The sequence below is a fragment of the Hyperoodon ampullatus genome, assembly GCF_949752795.1.
Source record: "Hyperoodon ampullatus genome assembly, chromosome: 9".
In the NCBI taxonomy this organism is placed as follows: domain Eukaryota; kingdom Metazoa; phylum Chordata; class Mammalia; order Artiodactyla; family Ziphiidae; genus Hyperoodon; species Hyperoodon ampullatus.
Genome location: NC_136922.1, coordinates 102,232,926 through 102,253,930, shown reverse-complemented (window position 1 = coordinate 102,253,930; position 21,005 = coordinate 102,232,926). Strand labels below are relative to the sequence as shown.

Below are 21,005 nucleotides of genomic sequence, written 5' to 3'. Positions count from 1 at the left end.
CTTTCTCCCATTCTGTATGTTGCCTTTTTATTATATTTATATGTATGTCTTTTTTTTTTTTTTTTTTTTTTTTTTTGCTGTACGCGGGCCTCTCAGTGTTGTGGCCTCTCCCGCTGCGGAGCACAGACTCTGGATGCGCAGGCTCAGCGGCCATGGCTCACGGGCCCAGCCGCTCCGTGGCATGTGGGATCTTCCCGGACCGGGGCACGAACCCGTGTCCCCTGCATCGGCAGGCGGACTCTCAACCACTGCGCCACCAGGGAAGCCCCACGTATGTCTTTTGATGCACAAAATTTGACAATTTTCATGAAGCCCAACTTGTCTATTTTTGCCTTTCTTGCCTGTGCCTCTTAGTCCATCTAGCTAAAGGTTTGTCAATTTTGTTGATCTTTTCAAAGAACCAACTTTTGGTTCCATTGATTTTTCTCTAGTTTTTCTATTCTCTATTTATCTCTGCTCTCATCTTTATCATTTCCTTCCTTCTGCTAGCTTTGGGTTTAGTTTATTCTTCTTTTTCTAGTTCCTTAAGTTGTAAAGTTAAGTTGTTGATTTGAGATCTTGTTTTTTTTTTAGTAAATTTATTTATTTTTATTTATTTATTATTTTTGGCTGTGTTGGGTCTTCATTGCTGTGTGCAGGCTTTCTCTAGTCGATTCACTTCTCTCTTGCTGCTTCCAAGATTCTGTCTTTGTTTTTGAAATTCTGATTATAGTGTGTCTCAGTGTGGGTGTCTGAATTCATCTTACCTGGAGTTTGTTGAGCTTCTTGGATGTCTATATTCATGTCTTTGATCAAATTTGTAGAGATTTTAGCCATTATGTCTTTCCCTTTCTCTCTGTCTTTTCCCTCTGGGACTCCCACAATGTGTATGCTGGTCCACTTGATGGTTTTCCACATGCCCCTTGGGCTCTGTTCACTTTTCTTTGACCTTTTTTGTTTCTGTTTCACAGGCTCCATAATTTCCATTGTCCTATCTTCAAGCTTGCTGATTCTTTATTCTGGCTGCTCAAATGTTTTTGTATTCCTCTAGTTAATTTTTCATTTCAGTTATTGTAGTTTTCAGCTCTCAGTCTTCTTTCTAGATCCTTCTTAGGTTTTCTCTCTTTATTTATATTTCCATTTTATTCATACATTGCTGTCTTGGCTTTCTCCACATCTTCCTAAATTTCTTTGAGCATTTTTAAGACAGTTGTTTTAAAGTATTTATCTAGTATACCTGCCATCAGGTCTTCTTCAGGGACAGTTTTTATTGATTTAGTTTCTTCCTTTGAATGGGTCATACTCTCCTATTACTTTGTATGCCTTGTGATTTTTTGTTGAACACTGGATATCTGAATCTAACAATGTGGTAACTCTGGAAATCAGATTCTCCCCGATCCCCAAGGTTTGCTGTTTTTATTGTTTTCGATTATTGTTATTATTTTAACATTTTTAATCATTATAGGCTATCTCTGTGCCAAGGATCAGCCTGAGGTGTAAACTTAAAGTCTTCTCAGGTCTTTTGGAGTCTTTCCTTGGGTATGCAAAATCACTTTCTAATTTTCCTCCTATATGTTTTTGAATGTCCTAGTCTTTAATGTCTGGTTTTCAAAAGAGGGAAAAGAGAAAAATTAAGAGGAGGGGGAGGAACTTGCAAAAATGGGGGAGGTGCAACAACACTGGCTGCTTACTTCTTTGTCTGCACCTCTGTGATGAGAAGCAGCAATCGGTGATCAGAGCACTGATCCCTGATACTTAAGAGGACAGCATCCTTTTTCCCCACCCTAATTCCTGCAATCTGTGTGCAAGCCGCTCCAGGAACATGGCACAGCTGCCTGCACCATGGTAGGGGTGGGAGATGGGCAGCTGCTAATGTGCTAAGAGCTGAAATTGACCAAACTTAACCACAACTTACTTTCCAACTCTTCTCCTGTAAGTTGCAAGCCTTTGACAGATTTCAGAGTTCCAAAATAGTTACATCAGACAGATTCTACCAGTGCAATTGTTGTCTAGGTGAGGAGACAGATTCCTGGTGCTCCACCATCTTCCCAGAGTCCTCCTCCTAATCAGGGAATTTTTGAAGAGTACTGTACTGGACATTTTATTAATTGAAATTAGATCATTAATGTGACTAAAAAGTGACTGGAGGACTTTCTGTTTACCTGAGTGTGACAAGTCAGGCGCCCTGCCCCAGGTTTCACCCGGTAAAGAGAAACCAGAATGGAGGCCACAATTTGAACAGACCCCTGGACCAAACACTCATAATCACATAACCAAATCTTAATCTGTCCTGATTTCCTCAAAATGCTGACTCTGGTCTTAAGCAAAATTTAAGTTTCCTTCATGTCAGTGTGACCTTACAGCTTGCAAGCCAATCAGCTACACACAAGAAAAGGTACACAGTGCTACGACCCTAAAGAGAATATAATCACAATTAAAAAACAATGTACTTCTTCATTCATGCTTTACAAATTGAGCTTTAACTGCTGAGAGCCAAGTTTTTAACCACTTTGGGTTTGAAGTCTCCCAGTTCATGAACAGTTTGTTTCTTGCTCAATAAAATATTCATATCAAGTAAAGCTCTTTGAATTTTCTTTTGGCAACCCAAAGGGTGAGAAAGAAAGAAAATCCCCAAAGAGTTGCTCCAAACAAGTGGTGATGGAAAAGAATGAAGCTGTTTTATGACTAAATACTACTGAAGTTCATGCTTTTAAAAATAATGTCTACATGTGTTACTCAGAAATAATGAAACAAGTTACTGGAAGAAACAGCTAAAAAATTTTGGGGAGGAGGACTTGGCAACACAGAATGGTAGGACAGGGAACTGTCATTTTTTGTTATATGTCTTATGAGAACAACTTTGATTAAAGAAACATAATTATGAAGAAATATTTTTAAAGATTTACTGAAAACATACATGATACTGAGTATCTCTGGATGTGTTTGCCTAAGTTATATTACCCTGGGGATTGGTCACCTTTAATTGCCCCTAGCACCACCACACTGGCCCCAGAAGTGCTGTACCCCAATCACACCTCTCTGAAGCTATGGCTGAAATGTTGCCAGAAACCTTTTCTTCTTGTTCTCTTCAGAACAAGTGAAACAGAAGGGAATTTTCAAACAGATTTTCCTATGTCTTAGTAATGGAAAAGTGGCTAAGAAGACATAACTATAGCACGGCCACACACACACACACACACACACACACACACACACACACACACACACACACACTCTCCATAAAAGCCCATAAAGATGGCTTGGCCTACAAAGACAGATTCTGATCCTTCCAGGCTAACTTCAGCCCAAGGTTGGCAGGCCTGCCAATGAATCAGTTTGGAGACGGCCACTCTGGCACCTTGCCTTGGTTCTTCTCTCTCTAGCTCAGCATGGCCCCCACTTGGAGGCCGTATATGGCTCACCATATAGCAGCTGGCCTCCTAGACATCATATGAGCCATTCTAACTCCTGCTCATCTCACTGAGGGCTCTCCTGCTTAGTTTTGCTTTCCACTTAGTGACATGACTTCTTCCCCCAGCTATGTGAGGTCTAGCTGTAGTTGATGACCTCACATGGAGAAAAGACACTGCCCACCTGAAGTGAGTGACCTGCCACTCAGCATATGATGACACCTTTCCTAGTAAAAACGAGGGTTACCACATAGTCCCTATATTGGCTTTTCTGTTTCTGACAAATATTAGTTTCTTAACAGTAGAATGTAACTGAGTTTTCTTTTTTTGCAGGGGAAGAAAGAGACATCACCAAATATGGCCAAAGTTTGAAACCAGAATTTAAAGTACAGAAATAAAAGAACAGTTGGAACTCTACAGAGTGATAAATAGTTCTAAGCAATAGCAAGTCCACAAAAGTAGAGGTTGACACAGGAAAGCATTAAAAACAACATAAACCTCTTCTTTTCTCCATAATCAAAATGACTGTCCTCTGAAAGTTCAGTCCTATTGATAAAGAGAGCTGGTGAGGCCAAGGAGGCTGTTGACAAGTAAGTGGACCTAACCTGGAAACTACCATCAGTTGAAAAGCTTTAGTCAACGCAATTTAACTGCCACACAACCGACAAATTAATATTAAATTTGACTGCATCAAATTGAGACTGTCATTTTAAAAGCAGGTACAATAATTATAAAACCTAAAAGAACAAATCTACTAGTTGTAAATCCTAATAAGAGCAACGGAAGAATTAGCTGGGTTTCCTCAAATGATAAGAGCAAAAGGAAATCAACGGCATGAATGTGCTGCAATGTAGTGTGATGACCACCAGACCACAAAGACCCATGACCTGATCTGAGCTGGGCTGAAGCAACCACAGCCTCTCACCCCAGGGCATCAGCCCCTTTCTGCATCTCAGTTCTCATGGAGGCGGAGGCAAGAGCACTAACAGTGACCTACAGGGAAGGTCTGAGACAGCCAGACCAACTACTAACCCTCTTGCTAGGGGGACTGGGGATAGGAGTGGAGACTTCTAAAAAATTCTAATACTGCTTGAATTTTTAAATAATCTTATATTATCCTTGGTGCTACTGTTATTTTAATATTAACAATGATTAGCACAAATCTTGAAACTAAAAGAACTGGAGTCCAATTGGTAATAAACATATACAAAGCAGAAATTTTAGCCGAGTCCAATGCACATGCAATGGGTGGAATAGTAAGAATTTCAGTTTAGCCATTTTCCAGCTAAATGGGTTGGATTCTCAAAGCCGTTGGGCTGTTTTCTCACCTGAAAATACTACTACTACCTGCTTTACAGGTTTCGTTTAAGGATTAGAGAGCAGATATGCAAGACACTCAACATAGCCTTTGGTAGGTGTTCAGTCAACAGCAAAAGTGCCTATTATTATTTCCAGACATAAGAATAAAAGAAAACATAAAGGCTTCCTGTAACACCCAATATAAGCAGATCACAGTACTTCAATTAAAAGATAATAAACATTAAAACTGGATGGGAGTGGACTTCCCTGGTGTTCCAGTGGTTAAGAATCCGCCTTCCAATGCAGGGGATGCAGGTTCGATCCCTGGTCAGGGAACTAAGATCCCATGTACCGCAGGGCAACTAAGCCCGTGCACCTCAACTACTGAGCCCACGCACTCTGGAGCCCGTGTGCCACAACTAGAGAGCCTGTGCGCTGCAACTACTGAGCCCACATGCCACAACTAGAGAGCTCGCATGCCACAACTACAGAGCCCACATGCTCTGGAGCCCGTGGCCACGACTAGAGAGCCCACACACTGCAACTACTGAGCCCGTGTGCTCTGGAGCCCCTGCGCCACAACTAGAGAGCCTGTGTGCTGCAACTACTGAGCTTGCGCCGCCCCAATTAGAGAGAAGCCTGTGTGCTGCAACAAAGAGCTCGCCTGCCACAATGAAAGACCCACGTGCCGCAACTAAGACCCGACGCAGCCCAAATAAATAAATAAATAAATAAATAGGAAGGAAGGAAATTAAAAAAAAAAAAACCAAACCAAACAAACAAAAAGAGATATAAAAAAACGGATGGGAGATTTTTTTTAAAAGGCTAATAGAACTTTTCTTGGCTGCAAGAATTATGATGAGGTTTTCTTTTCCAAAAATTGAGTTCACTCCAAGGAGAAGTTCTATTTACAAAAAATAATTAAAAGATAATGCCAAATAATATTAGATTTTCAATTTTTAAAATACTTGTCACAGGAGGACAAAGTATTGGAGGAAAAAAACCTTGTCAAAGCAAAAATAATAATTAGGTCCACTATATTTCAGCACTGTTTTACATCCCAATTATCAGCTTGAGGCCCTTTAAAAGGTTATTTTTAAACATACAAATCATTTACGTTTGGCCCCAGTTATATCCTGAAGGCTCCTTAAAATGCTTTTATATCTCAAGCATGAAAAATCATCTCAACTGGAGGACAGTTAAAGGATAAAAGCTGGAGACCTAATTAAAGTAGCGAGAAGGACTCACACACACGCAATTCCATTCCTAGACCCCTGTACCCATTTTAGTTCCACGGACAACTGAAGAGGACAGCCCCATCCTCTGTAAAGCCTTCCCTGATTCCTGCCCTTAACCCTCAAGCAAAATTAGTTACCCCTCCCATGATTATACTTATTGTTCATCCAAACAACACTTAACTGAGGCTGAACTGTCCCTTAATTTCTCCAGTTAGTTAAGATTTCCCCACTTCCTAACATACAGAAGTTAAAAAGAAAATGCTGCTGTCTGGCTGAACAGTCCAAGTCAGGCCCAGGATGTGGGAGACACACTGTTACACCACTAGTCACCCACCACTTTCCCCATGACTTCCCACAGGGGTCCAAAGGGCAAAGGGCATCACTGCTGCTCACTCCTTCAAAGGAAAACCAACTTTTTGTAAGTGGGTATGTATTTCTTAAAAACGAATTTCCCTCTCGCTCTCTATTTTTATTTATTTATTTTTGGCCGTGCCACATGGCATGTGTGATCCGAGTTCCCCAACCAGGGATCAAAGCCGGGCCCCCTGTATTGGAAGTGTGGAGTCTTAACCACTGGACCACCAGGGAGGTCCCTCTCTCTCTTTTAAACACTGTCAGTGGTAGTGATGCTCTCTGAAGGTGCACTTGGTACAAGTGCCCCGGCCCAGAACACGATTACAGCACCTCTCTCCTCATAAAAGAAACAATTGTTCACAGGCTTTCTGAATGTTTGGGGAGCCATTTAAAAATTGTGAACAGTGATAAAAACAAGTAGTATATAGGTCAAGTATGTTCAGAAAATAATCCATATCTCAGCTGCACATGAAAGGGCAGTGTGTAAGCTGGGGATAGGACATCAGGTAAGCCACAAATACCCCAATTTCCTATTCCGTAGAAGTCACGATACAGGTCGCTGTGGGAATTCCTAAGTTATGTACAGCAGCCTGTTCTGCAAGGTTTCTGTTACAATATATGCTAGTAAAAAAAAAAAATAATAAATAACAGCTGTATAAGATGAAAAGTTGGGCTTCCCTGGTGGCGCAGTGGTTGAGAGTCCGCCTGCCGATGCAGGGGACGCGGGTTCGTGCCCCGGTCTGGGAGGATCCCACGTGCCGCGGAGCGGCTGGGCCCGTGAGCCATGGCCGCTGAGCCTGTGCTCCGGAGCCTGTGCTCCGCAGGGGGAGAGGCCACAGCAGTGAGAGGCCCGCCTACCGCAAAAAAAAAAAAAAAAAAAAAGATGAAAAGTTGTCTTTTTGGTGCCACATGAAAATCCTGGGTGTCTGATGGAAAAAGGAGGCAAAGAGAAGAACAAGAAGCAGATGCAGGAGAGGAGGCTCTTCTGCGAAGGTAATGAACAGCACATGCTGTTCTTCATTCTCCAGCGCCTATAACCTAGGGACACCCAGGCCGAGACCGCCCACCATGCTGGCCCCTGATGAAGCAGCCCTGGCACAAAGTAGAGGGTGGAATCCAGGAATCCTCCCGGAGGCCCCTTCTCGCCTCCCTGCCTTTGCTCACGCTGTTCCCACCTCTGACACGTCTAGATGCCCGTCCCTGTGCACCTGGTTTCCAACTCAGTTAAAATATTTCATACTCTGTAAAGACTGTCCTTATCCCTCCCTCGGATGCCTGGCCAAATTAAGTCACTCTTTTCAGCAGCCCCAGGACACTTTTCCTGAATCTCTAATGGAGCTGGTGTTACTGCATAGTTTCTTGTTAAAGTGTCTGTCTCTCCCACAAACCTGCCAGCCCCTTGAAAGCAGAGACCGTGACTCGTTCGCGTCCATCCATCACGTAGTAGGTACTGCATAATGTTTGGTGGAAGATGGATGATGGATGGGTGGATGAAGAGGAGATAAAGCACAGTATCCCAAAGCAGGGAGAGTTCTGAGACGCAAAGATATAAGCACTCTCTGCCTATGCACAGTGAGAGGGCAGAAATGGGAAGACGACTACAAGCCACAGCTGCCCTCGTGGGTCCCCATGTCAAGTGACGGTGGCGAACAAAGGTCGACACGGATCTTTACCCAGGGATGCCGACAGCTCATAATTCATCCGCATCACGTCTCTGTACAGCTCCTTCTGCTGCTTGTCTAGCGTGCCCCACTCCTCCCGGGTGAAATACACCGCCACATCCTCAAACACCACGGGGACCTCCTCAAACAGCCCCTCTTCAGAAGGATCCTGCAACAAAGAGTAGCAGTCACTCAATACTCCTCTCACATCAGACACCCAGTGGGATACTTCCGGGGTCCTGCTCAAGGCCTTTTTCTCCTGGGAAGCCTGCCAAGAGGCCCCGATGCACTCTGAGGAATTCATTTATCCACCAAAAGTCAAAGAAGCGAATGTGTGTGGCCCAGAATGAGCAGGTAAAAACCAAATGAACCTCAGGGTTATTCCAGAAGGAAGGAATGATCCTTCCTCTTCTTTCCTGGAAGGAAAGGAAAACACACTGAGGAACAGGGGTCTTGCAGAGCCTCATGGCTGCACCCTGTCCTTTACAGCCCCAAGGGGCGCCTTCTACTCATCCACGACGGCAAAGGTGGCCAGCTGCCTCTAGAAGCCCCTGCTAAGGTTCCCCACCAGGATGGGAAGGAAGAAGCAGTGAAAAAGAACTAAAGATGCTCATATTCAGTGACTAGGTTAACACACACCTTACTGCTAAAGGAATTCAGATTATAAAAGGTTAGACCTGTTTATTAGCTTCTGATACTAAAAACTAGAAGGAACATGAACATGCAGGGAAATGAGCTTTGTCACTTTTCTGGATTCCATAAGAATTCGAGCTTACTAACTTTACGCATGATGGTTAGGCACGCGGAACGTCTGAGCTCTTCTCAGCGGAATACAGGAGGGGCTGCTCAAAATGATTTGTAGCAAAATCCCGCTTACATGCAAGAGTTGAGAAAAGGGGCCAGATCTGGTTACTCAAAGATTCCAATTAATACAGTTTCTTTGCAGGCCAATTTTCCAAAGAATTAGAAAACAAACCTATTTTATTTTACAAAATAAACCTGAGGTGAGAACTAGAGTCTGTGAGGGTCCACCAGTGCTGCAGGGAGTAGAAGGAAAGCACTGGGCTGGCGGTCAAGGGCTCTGGGGGGAGGTCACTGCCACAAGAGCCCTTGTTCTCTGGCTGCGTCACTCCCCCCTAAGTCTTAGTTGTTCCCCAACAAGATGAGTTTAACTAGGTTTGCTCCACCCACCTCAGAGCAGCATTAAAAACATTACATAAAAGAACATGTCTGAAGAAACTGCAATGTTTAAAAGTGCTACATGATTTTGAAGTTAACGTTGAAAAAAATTTTTACATTGATTATTTAAGAGCTCTGTGGCTGTTTTGTGGCTGTGGATTATTTCTTGAGTTCTGTGGTCATTCTGGATTCTGGATAAAGATTACTGTTCTGAATTTAGGTGCTCTCTTTATATCAGAAGTTAGAGAATATTCTGGTCCACTAATTATGCTTTGTTATCTGCCAAAAGGAGATGATGATAGTAGGGCTGTTGTCATAAACAGAGGAGATAATACACGTAAGGCACTTCAAACAACACCTAGCAAGTTATAAGCATGTCAGCTTATGGTAACATTATACCGAATCCTTCCCCTTGGGCAATCATTATAAACATATTACCTGGCCACGGGGTTCAGCAGAGTCGTGACACAAAATGGTAACGTCTGGGGAGCTGCGGATGTCATCAGCAATTTCTTTTTGCCTGAAATCAGGAATGCAGTCTAGGTACAATGCAGGCATTGCTCCACTCCCTCCAGGGGCCTCCAGTGCAGCTCTTGAGCTGGGCAGGAGCTGGGCCATGTTATCGTAGACCCCCAGAGGCCCCGGGGGGTAAAATATGGGATAATCTGCAGTGAAGAGGTGCCCCGGACTGGCCAGTACCTCTCTAGACACATCGCAGATGCTCCGGCAACGGGCTGCCCAGCTGGGGTCCCGAGCTGCCAGGGCCTTGACACAGAGCACGTGGGCCTTGCTCTTGGCGTGGTATTTGAGAGTCTCCACCTTGAATGGTCCTGTGTAACCTTCTATTAACCTTGACCGCTTGTCTCTGACGGACGGGTACTCCCGGCAAGCAGAGCAAAAGAGAGCCGTCCGCTCCTCATTCACGACCAACCACGGGAACTGCGCAAACCATGACTTCTGGATGGACCGGGGCCTCAACGGTTTTCTGCTTCTTCCTGTGCAGTCTCCCTGGATGCTGCCAACCTCTGAGCTGAAATGGGAAGGACAAGCTTTCTTCTGAGGAGGCAGGTAGAGTCCAGCTTCTCTGGCAGGATTTTGCATGTCCATTTCTTCTATGAAGCCCATCTTGCTTTTTCCTTTAGAAAAAAGAAACAAATGGAATTTTCTCTGAAATCCTATAGGTCGAGTCACTGCAACTCACAGAGGTGCTTAGATCCATGGACTGTGAAAGCTGGAACCACACCCACAAAGTGACAGCCTGCACCCGTGTTCTCTTCTCTCCAGCCCCCAACCCCCAGGCCCACCCTGCCTAACCCAGAAGAAACCAAACGGGCTTTAAGAAAACAGTCTTTTTTTTTTTAAATATAAAGGACAGATATACCTGGCCAAAAAGAGATCTCTGTAATTTGATCTCTGCAACCTAAAACAGTGGCACAATCTTCCGGAGAGCAGACTTATTTATGGATAAGAACACTGAACTAAGAGAAGGTAGGGTTAAAAAGGTAATTAAAGCAAACACTGCAGCTGCACACTTGGCAGGAATCCCCCTCCTTGGTACCCCTGCCAGACAGGCATCTGCACTTTGCTCATGTACCTTTAGAGCGAGAGAGCAACCTACTTTCCGGGCAGACAGTTTGGTCCCCAGAGTTTTCCTTGAGCTGCAATCCACCTCTGAGTACCTTCCCCTCGGGAGTGCTACTTCAGCGCTCTCCCACACCACAACCCTTCCGAGAAGTGAAAAATCCCATGACGTCACTAAGACTTTTCTTCTTTAAGCTAAACCAGCAGTTTCTTTATTCACTCCTTGGTTGAAATGCAGCTTAGACAACTCTAACTCCTCTGGAGCCATTTATTATGCACCAACAAGCTCAGATGCCCAGTGGGCAAGGACTCAACAGTATTTGCTCCGGGCCAATGGACCAGTCAGTCTACGAAACTGCAGCCAACCACGGAAGCACAAAGCTACGAGTAAAGAGTCAACAGGCTCAAAGTTAAGAGCCAAGCACAGGAAGAACAAACCAAAACAAATTAGTATCTGTGAAGTCTAGGGCTCCTCGTGGTCCATCTGAGATAAATCACAAGGGAGAACAAACGTCCGCAATTCGATTCATCGGGAAACCTGTTCCACCTCCCTTTTCTCCTGTAGAAGGGGCTGGGTTAACGCGGTCATCTTACACAGTGACAGAGGCCATCTGGCCTGGCTCTGGGCAAGCCAATCCCTGAACAGGACATGCTTATCAAAGGAGGAAAGCAAACATCAGTCCCTAGGATTCAGCAGCCATCTGTTTATTCACCCATTCATTGCATGATTGTCTACGACGCAACTACGTGCCAGGCATTGTTCTTGGTACAGTAGTAAGACAGACCAAGTCATGCCTTCATGGAACTTAGAATATATAATTATATATAAACGTCTACTCTCAGGTAGAAATAAAATAAAGGGAGATGAGAGTTTGGAGAACGACATTGGGGGAGGTGTGTATACCATAGACGGGGTGACAGTTGGGGGAAGAACAGCATTCGTGTGTAATTGCTGGGGAACAGGGAGAGGCAGAGGATGAGACTGGAGCCTTGGGACCCAGCTTCCTGCTCCCTACCGCCAGCTAAGGACCCCTCCTCCCGGGCGCAGGTCCGCACTCACCTTGGTGGAGGCTCAAGAGGCTCCTCTGGCCCTGGACATTGGCTAGCCACTGCTCTGGCCCTCGCTCAAATTTATAGAACAGCTCTGGGTTGGCAATAGTTGGTCCTGAGTCAGGAACAGAGAGATGCACTATGAGGTCGGATCCAAGTCACGCAGGCTAAAAAGGTATGAGAACTATTGGTCCAGAACAGAGGCTCAAACTCAAATGCTGAGGGGGACCAGACAATAATCTGAGGAAACCAGGCAGGGGTGGGAGGCTGTGGATCTGAACCCAGGTGTGGGGTGGCTACTCAACTCCAGGAGGGGCCGCCAGCTGAATACAGGGTCAGCATGGCCAGACCATCCCAGTTTCCAACAGAGGCCAGAAATCATATTTCTATGTGAAAACCCCCCCACGGCGAAATACTGACAACTTATTTAAATATTTTAAAGAAGCCAAAGAAAAGAGATGAAAGAAAGAAAAAAAAAAGGTGTAGGCCAAATCTGGCCCACAGCTGCTACTTTGCAACTTCTGGTTTAAAAGAATCATTGGTTTTCAAACCATTTTTAGTAGATGGTAAGAGCACAACCCCTCCATCCACACAGAGCTGAGACTGTTGCCCCCAGAACCCTGAGGGGTCAAGATGAAAAGAAGCAAAGAAAGGCATGGCGGATGGTCATCAAATTGAAATCCGAAAAGAGTACATATGCACGTACACACGATGAAATACAATCCTCTCTGTCCATGGTCTAGGAAGTCTACCCATAGAAGCAGAGAAAGGACATTCAGAAAATAGAAAAGATGAAAACTACCTACATGGGCACAAAGTTTCAAGTTGTTTTATTTCATTGAACCTCTGTGACAAGCCTGTGAAGAAAGAAACCAAGGCTTGAAAAGGCTAATGGGCTTGGTCCGTGCCACATGGCAGAGCTGGGACTGAGACCAGATTTCCAGGCTGCAGATCTGATGCTCGTTCCACCACCACCCACCACCTCCAATGTCCTCTGGGCACTGAAACAAAATCCACCCTGCAGTGCCACAGTCCACAGGTGGGGCTACCCTTCTGGCACGCTGGGATATTCTGAAGCATCCAGGTCTAGCCTTGACACGCCCAATTTCCCCACTTCTCTTGGCTAATTTAAGTGGAAAAGAGAAAGGGTGATGTGAGAATCCGTGTGCAGTTAAGTCAGATATGGGACTGAGTGGATAAATAGTATAAAGATGCCTGGAAAAAAATGGTCAGATTCCAGAAAATTCTCAAGTATGTCATAGTCAGACACGGTTGGGAATGCTGACCTAGATTCAGGCAGTGGGGAAGTGAACAGGAGTCCATACCCAGTGGTGCCACCAGCTCGCCAGAACCACAGATCTCCTTCTGTTGCTGACTCAGCAGCATCCACTCCTCCTGAAGCAAATACACTGTGATGTCATCAAACGTCACAGGAGCCTGCAAGGAAAAATGACACCAGCTAAGCACCAACTTCTTCCTTAGTCTTCCACACCTCAGCTCACAACCACCTGAGGACACCCCTACTCTGGGAACAGATCAGACTGGGGGAGGGGGCATTATCAATCTATGTACAAGACCTACACCGCATTACTCTCACCCCCTGGGTGCAAGTCACAGTGGGAATGAGACCCATTCTTCTAGGAACAGCCACACACTGAAACAGAAGTGTCATAAGGAAGGCCAGCTCTGGACTCTCACACTCCTCTCCCTGCACGTTCCTCACCAGCCTTCCCACGGGATCCATTACTTCTCAGCCAGTGCGTCAGCAACAACCAACAGCACTTCTTTTGCAAAATCTTCAACGTGGTAAATCCTCACTTAGGAAGATGTATCTGATTTCTGGAAGTAGTCAACCGTCACTGAGAACTATGTCTGTGGATGTGGTCAATTATCAAGACAGGCAAAGCTTTAGAGCTGAGAACTATATTCCACGGGGCTTATAAAGGAGCTCTCTCTGTTCCACCAAAAAAGGGTGAGGAAATTCAGAAAATGTTTCGGGGAGTTCTGGATTAAGATGGCAGATTGAACACGTACACTGAATTTTGCTTCCTCCTGTGAGTTTAAAAAGACACTCTCCCCCCGAAAAAAACTCCAAACAAAGCACTCTCTAAGGACTTCCCTGGTGGTCCACTGGTTGAGAATCCGTCTTGCAATGCAGGGGACGCCGGTTCGGTCCCTGATCGGGGAGCTAAGGTCCCACATGCCGCGCAGCAACTAAGCCCGGGAGCTACAACTACTGAGCCTGCACACCACAACTGCGCACCGCAACGAAGAGCCCACACACCACAGCGAAAGATCCTGTGTGCCGCAACTAAGATCCGATGCAGCCAACAAATAAATAAATAAATGTTTTTAAAAATTGTTAAAAAAAAAAAAAACACCCTCTAGGATGGACAACGCAACAAGGGGACAATAGCAATACAATTTTGTTAACTGAAAAGCCGATGAAAAAGTAATAACTGAGCAGATCCAAGAAAATCATACCCTCACCCAGCAGTGGGCAAATGGAGAAATAACCCCATTTACATTGCTAAATCTTCAAAAGACTCAGGATCTGGCAGCCCCAGGAACCTCTGGCCTGGGAGTGAACGCAGTGAGGCTAAAATAATAAGAATTTGGGGGAAGCTGTTCGGAACAAGTGCCTGCCCAGATCCCCTACACAGGCTCCAAGTTGGCAAGTCCCTCCCTTCCACACGCTCAGAGCTTCCAGTTAGAATTCTGGTTTTCCACTGTTAAGCGTCAGCAAACAACTGGACTACCAGACATCTGAGGAAAGGCTCTAACAGGTCTGATAGAGATCAAAACAGATAGGAGGTGAGCGAGGGTGAGGAGGAACTGAGGAAATGGAAGTGGGGCATGGAGAAAAAAACCTTTAAAACACAAAACTATCATCAATAGCCTCAGAGAGGTAAGACATTGCAGCCATGAAAAAAGCGGTTATAAAAGAAATAATCGGAAAACAGAATCTGTTGCTGTTTACCCTTTTAAATTTCATACCACCACCATTTATCAGCTAGTCAAAGAAATAAAAAAACAAATAAAACTATCAACAAAAAGGAAATCCCCGGGTTTCCCTGGTGGCACAATGGTTAAGAGTCTGCCTGCCGATGCAGGGGACACGGGTTCGTACCCCAGTCCAGGAGGATCCCACATGCCACGGAGCGGCTGGGCCCGTGAGCCACGGCCGCTGAGCCTGCGCGTCTGGAGTCTGTGCTCTGCAACGGGAGAGGCCACAACAGTGAGAGGCCCGCGTACTGCAAAAAAAAAAAAAAAAAAAAAAAAAAAGGAAATCCCCGAACCCCCCAAAAAACAACATTTTGGGAAATAGCATCCTTGGAGTAAGTATAAGTCCTTCCAAAGTGACAACTCTGAAGGGGACACAGTCATTTCCATTTATAACAAGTTCTAGTACATTTGTTTAAAATCGCCTGTAATTTTATACTCAAACTTAAAGCACATGAAATATCTACTTTAACTTCAACATAGAAGCTTCCTGAGAAAAATAATACAGGTAATTCTTATCAGTCACTATTGATTTGTATATTTTAAAATAAGTTGAGTATTTTTCTTATGAGTCAATATATGTTTACTGCAGAAAATTTAGACAATAAGCAGAAAAGATGTTTTAAGATCACCCACAATCTCCTTACTGAAAAACAACTACTATTGACATTTGGTATGTAACCTTCCAGTCTTTTGTCTATGAATATGTATAAATGAACAGTCTTAAAAACAAACATGGAATTGTACTGCCAATGTGTATGTGCCAATTGTATGCCAATGTGTATTTTAAATAACTATTTGCTCTCAGAGTGTCTTCCAAAGCAAAATGTGATTATAATTCCAGAAACCTGCTGCAGGATGGGCTCCCCTGAGAGCGGGCGGGTGGACAGGAAAGAGGCACACACAGGGCTTCCCTGGTGGCGCAGTGGTTGAGAGTCCGCCTGCCAACGCAGGGGACACGGGTTCGTGCCCCGGTCCGGGAAGATCCCACATGCCGTGGAGTGGCTGGGCCCGTGAGCCATGGCCGCTGAGCCTGCGCGTCCGGAGCCTGTGCTCCGCAACGGGAAAGGCCACAACAGTGAGAGGCCCACGTACCGCAAAAAAAAAAAAAAAAAGAAAAAAGAGGTACACACAACATATGGCCTAAGGAGAGCCAATGTGGGGAGGGAGCAAGAAAACCCTCGCGATTATACTGAAGGCAGATCCTAGCAGGATGACTGTATACCAGGACTACAGGGCAAGCTGTTCCGATCAGGGCAGGTTAGAGTTTGTGACCAAGGGCAAGCAGGGTTCCCTATTCATTCCCACCCACACTGTCTTCCTGAGGGAACAGGTGGGCATGATGAAAGCCAACAGACCCATCACTTTATGAGTGCCACAAGGATCAAGAGTATGGCCAGGGCTGAATGTTTAGATAATGAAGAACTGTCTCCCCAACGAGTAACTACGTTAAGCCTTGCACCTCTCTTTTAACCAGTATTATGGCAAGAGCCTTCAGATGACTGCAATGTAAAGAAAACACAAATCTGCTTGAATAAGAGGAATTTCTTACCTACACAGAAAGCAAGGAATATCTGGATGTTCTATTTTACTGATTCCCACTGTCTATAAGGTAGAGCTCCGAGTTCTCAGCCCAGCACCAAGTCCCCTGGATCTGAACCTAACTTACCTTCCTAACCTCTGCTCTGGGTATTGCCCCACCTGGAATCTCTACTACAGCCAGATTAGTATAACTGCAAACACTCGGGGACTTCCCTGGTGGTCCAGTGGTAAAGAATCCGCTTTCCAATGCCGGGGACGCGGGTTCGATCACTGGTCTGCACGTTAAGATTCCACATGCCAAGGGGCAACTAAGATAGCGTGCCACAACTACTGAGCTGGCGTGCCTCAACCAGAGATGCCGTGTGCCAAAAACTAGAGCGCACAGGCTCTGGAGCCCACGTGCCACAACTAGAGAGAGAAAACCCCCACGCCACAACTAGAGAGAAGCCGGTGCACCGCAACGAAAGATCCCACATGCCTCGATGAAGATCCTCCGTGTGCTGGAACTAACACCCGACGCGGCCAAAAATAAAATTAAAAAAATTAAAAATTAAATTGCAGCCACTCAACGTATCTTGTACCTTTCCTCCCTCTTCATACCCAGTCTTTACATTCCCTGACTCTGCCGACTTCCTCCCACTCACCCATCAAGTTCCTACTCACATTCCATCTCTTTCTCACAAGGGACTTGCTGCCCACCTAGCCCAAACACTTCTACTTCTCCTGAGCAAGGAAGGCTTTATACCCCTCACGGTGCCCGGCCCACAGGAAGCCTATGCTGATCATCTTATTTTATAACCCCCTTCACCATCACCACCCCTTTCCCCACCACCACATTATACAGAAAATATTTCATAGGCACTTAATTCATTTTTTCATTCAACATATTCTATTTGTTTCTGTGTGCTTGGAGATCCTAAGATATAAAAGACATTATCTCTATTTGTCAAGGAGAAAAACCCATCAGGAGGTGAAAGACAACTGTGATATAAGTGCAATAATAAAACTGGGTCAAGAGACAAACGAGAAGGGAACGATCGCTTCTAAGGGGGGTGGGGTGCCAGTGATGGCTAGGAACCAGAGATGTTGAGGCAATAAATACATACACAGTAAATACTCCTATTTGGCAGCAATGACAATAGCCTCCCAGAGGGCACATGAGGTGTCAGACTGGTGTTCTTCACAGCACCCACACCTATAGCAAAAGGGCTCCTGTAGAGATGCTATTTAGAGTCATTCATTCAGAAAATACTGAGAACCTATTACATGCCAGATACTGCTCCACTAGCCTAGCTGGGGATAGAGCAGAGAGTGAAGTCAGCAAACAAATAAATGTGAGAATTTTATATAGTGACAGGGCTGGGAAGAAAATAAAACAGGATAATGGGTTAGAGTGATGGGGAAAGGTCTTTGTCCTCTATCCATTATTCTGCCAATGGCAAGCAACATACCCCACACTTAATCCAATAGGCTAAGACCGCTTTTAGTTAATAAATATCACAAAATAGCATCAAAGGAAGATTCTAATAATACACCAAGCTACTACCTCAGGTGGACCCCCAGTCTTCCAGCTTTGAGAGAAAAAAGTGACATTCAGAATGGAACTTTAGAATAGCACAGCTATTCCACCCAGGCCTTAGTTATTGTCACTCATCTGCAATACCTCTTACACCACTAGTTTGTTTTGCAATTACTTTATTTCATCTTTGGATAACATTCTCATTCCCTAGGTTAAAAAACTGATGTACCTGGGAAGGGTGTCCTTTTGAGACACCTTACAATCGTGATTAGAATCAAGGGTGAAATTTCCAGTCCCCAGTGTTTTCAATTAATGGTTGGGCCTGAAATGGACATAAATTTTTTCCTCTACCTCCCAAAATATTTGTATTTCACTCTTCTCACACCAAAGGCTAAGAAAGCCTACAACTGAACAGAATACCTTGAAATCAACCTCAAATCACTAATTCCAATTTTAAGTGCCAATTGTTTTTTTTTGTTTGTTTGTTTTTTGTTTTTGCGGTACGTGGGCTTCTCACTGCTGTGGCCTCTCCCGTTGCGGAGCACAGGCTCCGGACACGCAGGCTCAGCGGCCATGACTCACGGGCCCAGCCGCTCCGCAGCATGTGGGATCTTCCCGGGCCGGGGCACGAACCCGTGTCCCCTGCATCGGCAGGCGGACTCTCAACCACTGCACCACCAGGGAAGCCCAGTGCCAATTGTTTATAGCCCTTCTTCTACTGCATTTTGCTCCCCCTCTGTCCAAATTCAGGTTCAGTCTAAACTAAACCTCAGGATATTACCTGAGGGTGTGAGCCATTTCCTTTCCTTTTTTGGTATCCCCTAAAGTGCTTAGCATGAGGCTGGCATGCAGTTCACCTTCAATCTTTCTCTGGTTAGGTTCTGTTGAGCTTTATTGTCTTGGACTGTTTATAGGTTGTTTCATCTGGAAAATGCATCACTGTAGCTTGTGGAGAGGCTGGCGTACGGAAGAGATGATTAAGCAAGGAGTTTGTAATTCTTTTGTAATTCAGAGTCCTTCCCAGTCTTCCCAGGAAAAAGTACAGCATCAAAATAACCTCACTATCCTTTCTGTCTTTTGTCTGTTGGACAACCCTTCCAGGCTTGTCCATGTTATTGAAGTGAAAACTGCAGGAAAGCTCCTGGAGGAAAGTAGTCATTTCGTATTTATTCTTATACTCCCGGCGTCTCCATCAACTTAAGTCACAGATCACAAATGTTTATTAAATGAGCAATTTTTTTTAAAGGAGAGACTCAGTATGCACTCGAAAACGTTTGTTGAGGAGATTCCCTTTGTGCCAAAGAAGAAACAATCAAATAATATCCAGAAAGATCTCGGTCCCCAAAGGCTGCCAATGTCTCCGAATCAAGTGCCTGCGACCACGCTCGTCTTTGCTGACACTGACTCCGAGCTCTAGCAATCCTGTCAAACCCATTTAACTCTAAGTTCAAGCACTCTTCCCCACGTTTTCTTCCAATTCACAGCCTCTTGCTCAAAGCCTGAAGCAAGTTTATGAAATATGCTTCTAAGCAATACTCAGAAACTCCACGAAGTAGAGAAGCTAGAAACAGAAATCGGCAAGAAATATGCCGGATGCCTTGTCTTTTTCTTCTCAGCCCTTTCTTGGGAAGGGGGATCCAGGCAGGGCCAAGCCCTCATCCTGCCTCTCGGTGACCCCTATGCCTGGCTCCCAGTGGGGTCCGATCCAGCCTCAAAGCCTTAAAACACGCTGGGCCTCTCCCAAACGCCAGTGGTGGTGCGGGAAAACAGGAAGCACTTTCGCACTACTACACTGAGCGGGTCACCCACCCAGCGTCAACCGGGCGGCGGCTCGGCGGAGGGCTGCTAGGCCAGCCGCGTGGGGAGGGAGCGGAAGGCTGCGCGGGACTCGCCCGGTGTCGGCCGCCCAAGTGCAGAGCAAGAAGCGGGCGAGCGGGCGAGTCCCTCCCTGCAAGGCTGGCTCATCGGCGAGGACTCCGCCTGTACCGCCCGCCTCGCCCAGATCAGGGATCTACGGGAGGGGAGTGGGCGGCCCCAGGGCCCTTCCAGGCCTACCTTCCCCGACTCCCTGGGCTCCATGGCCCTGCTTTCGGTGGCCCGTGCTGACCCCGCCACGGCCTCCAGGCCGCCCCCTCCCCCCGCGGCCTGGCCTGAGGATGCCGTAGCCGCGACCACCTCGGGGGCCGGGACCCCCGGAAAGGAGGGCGCCCCGGCGGGGAGGGAGCGCGGCCCGGAACCGGCTGTCCCTGGTCAGAGGGGGCGGTGGCGCTCGCGGAGCCCGGAGAGGCGCGCAGCTGGTACTTGCGTCGCGCCGAGCGAGCCGCTTTACGGCAGCAGCCTAGCCCTAGGCGGCGGGGCATCATGGGAAGCACGGTCCAGGCTCGGTATGCGGCTCCCAAAGCTGCTATTGCTCCGGGAATACGGGGTCCCGATTGGACGAAGCAGCTAGCTCTCCGCCCTTCCCGCCTCCCTCCCCCGGCGATGGTTACTAGGTAGCGTACCCACGACGCTCTCCCAGGCCCTATAGGAAGGGCAAAGTACTCTGATTGGGCTATAAGATTGCTCGTGCTTGCGTCTATTCCCTCGCATTTTTAGGGTGAATGTCAACCTTGAAGATTCCAGACTGTATCTAATCAAGGAGGTAAATACTTTTTGTAACATTCATTCACAAAACATCATTGGTTGCCTGTCATGTTGCCAGGCACTGTGCAAAGGTTTGGGAGTGCTCAGTTGAGTCAAACAGAAACTTGGCCTCCAAGGAATTCATAGTCTATTGAGGAAACAGACCATAAACATAACTACAAAATGAAGAGACAGTGCAACGAAAGAGGTAAACACAAGACTCTATTAAAGCACACTTTGTCACCTTAGGTTGCAGTGGTGGGACGATATGGGGTAGTTAGTCAAGGATTTCCTGAGGAGGTGCTGCCTGAGTTGAGTTAAAACAAGAGGTAGGAGTTAGCCACGTAAAGAAGGTGCTATGGTGTCCCCTCCAAATTCATGTGTTAACCCCTATGTGATGGTGTTTAGATGTGGAGCCTTTGGCAGGTAATTAGGTTTAGATGAGATCATGGGGGTGGGGCTCTCATGATGGGATCAGCGTCCTTATAAGACGAGACACCACAGAGCTTGCCCTCTCTCTCTGCCATGTAAGGACACAGAGAGAAGGCAGCTGTCTGTAAGCCAGGAA

At 45.9% G+C, this 21,005-nt stretch overlaps 1 protein-coding gene across 1 annotated transcript in view; it reads right to left on the bottom strand.

Moving 5' to 3' along the window:
• ZNF862 (zinc finger protein 862) overlaps positions 1-21,005 on the bottom strand; it is a gene marked incomplete at both ends in the record, with an annotated part of 67,603 nt that overhangs the window by 9,187 nt on the left and 37,411 nt on the right. Inside the window, 7 exon segments of the mRNA XM_079711875.1 lie at positions 7,954-8,110; positions 9,559-10,256; positions 11,762-11,866; positions 13,077-13,188; positions 15,603-15,622; positions 19,625-19,826; positions 19,871-20,061. Coding sequence (XP_079568001.1) covers positions 7,954-8,110; positions 9,559-10,256; positions 11,762-11,866; positions 13,077-13,188; positions 15,603-15,622; positions 19,625-19,826; positions 19,871-20,061 — 1,485 coding nt within the window.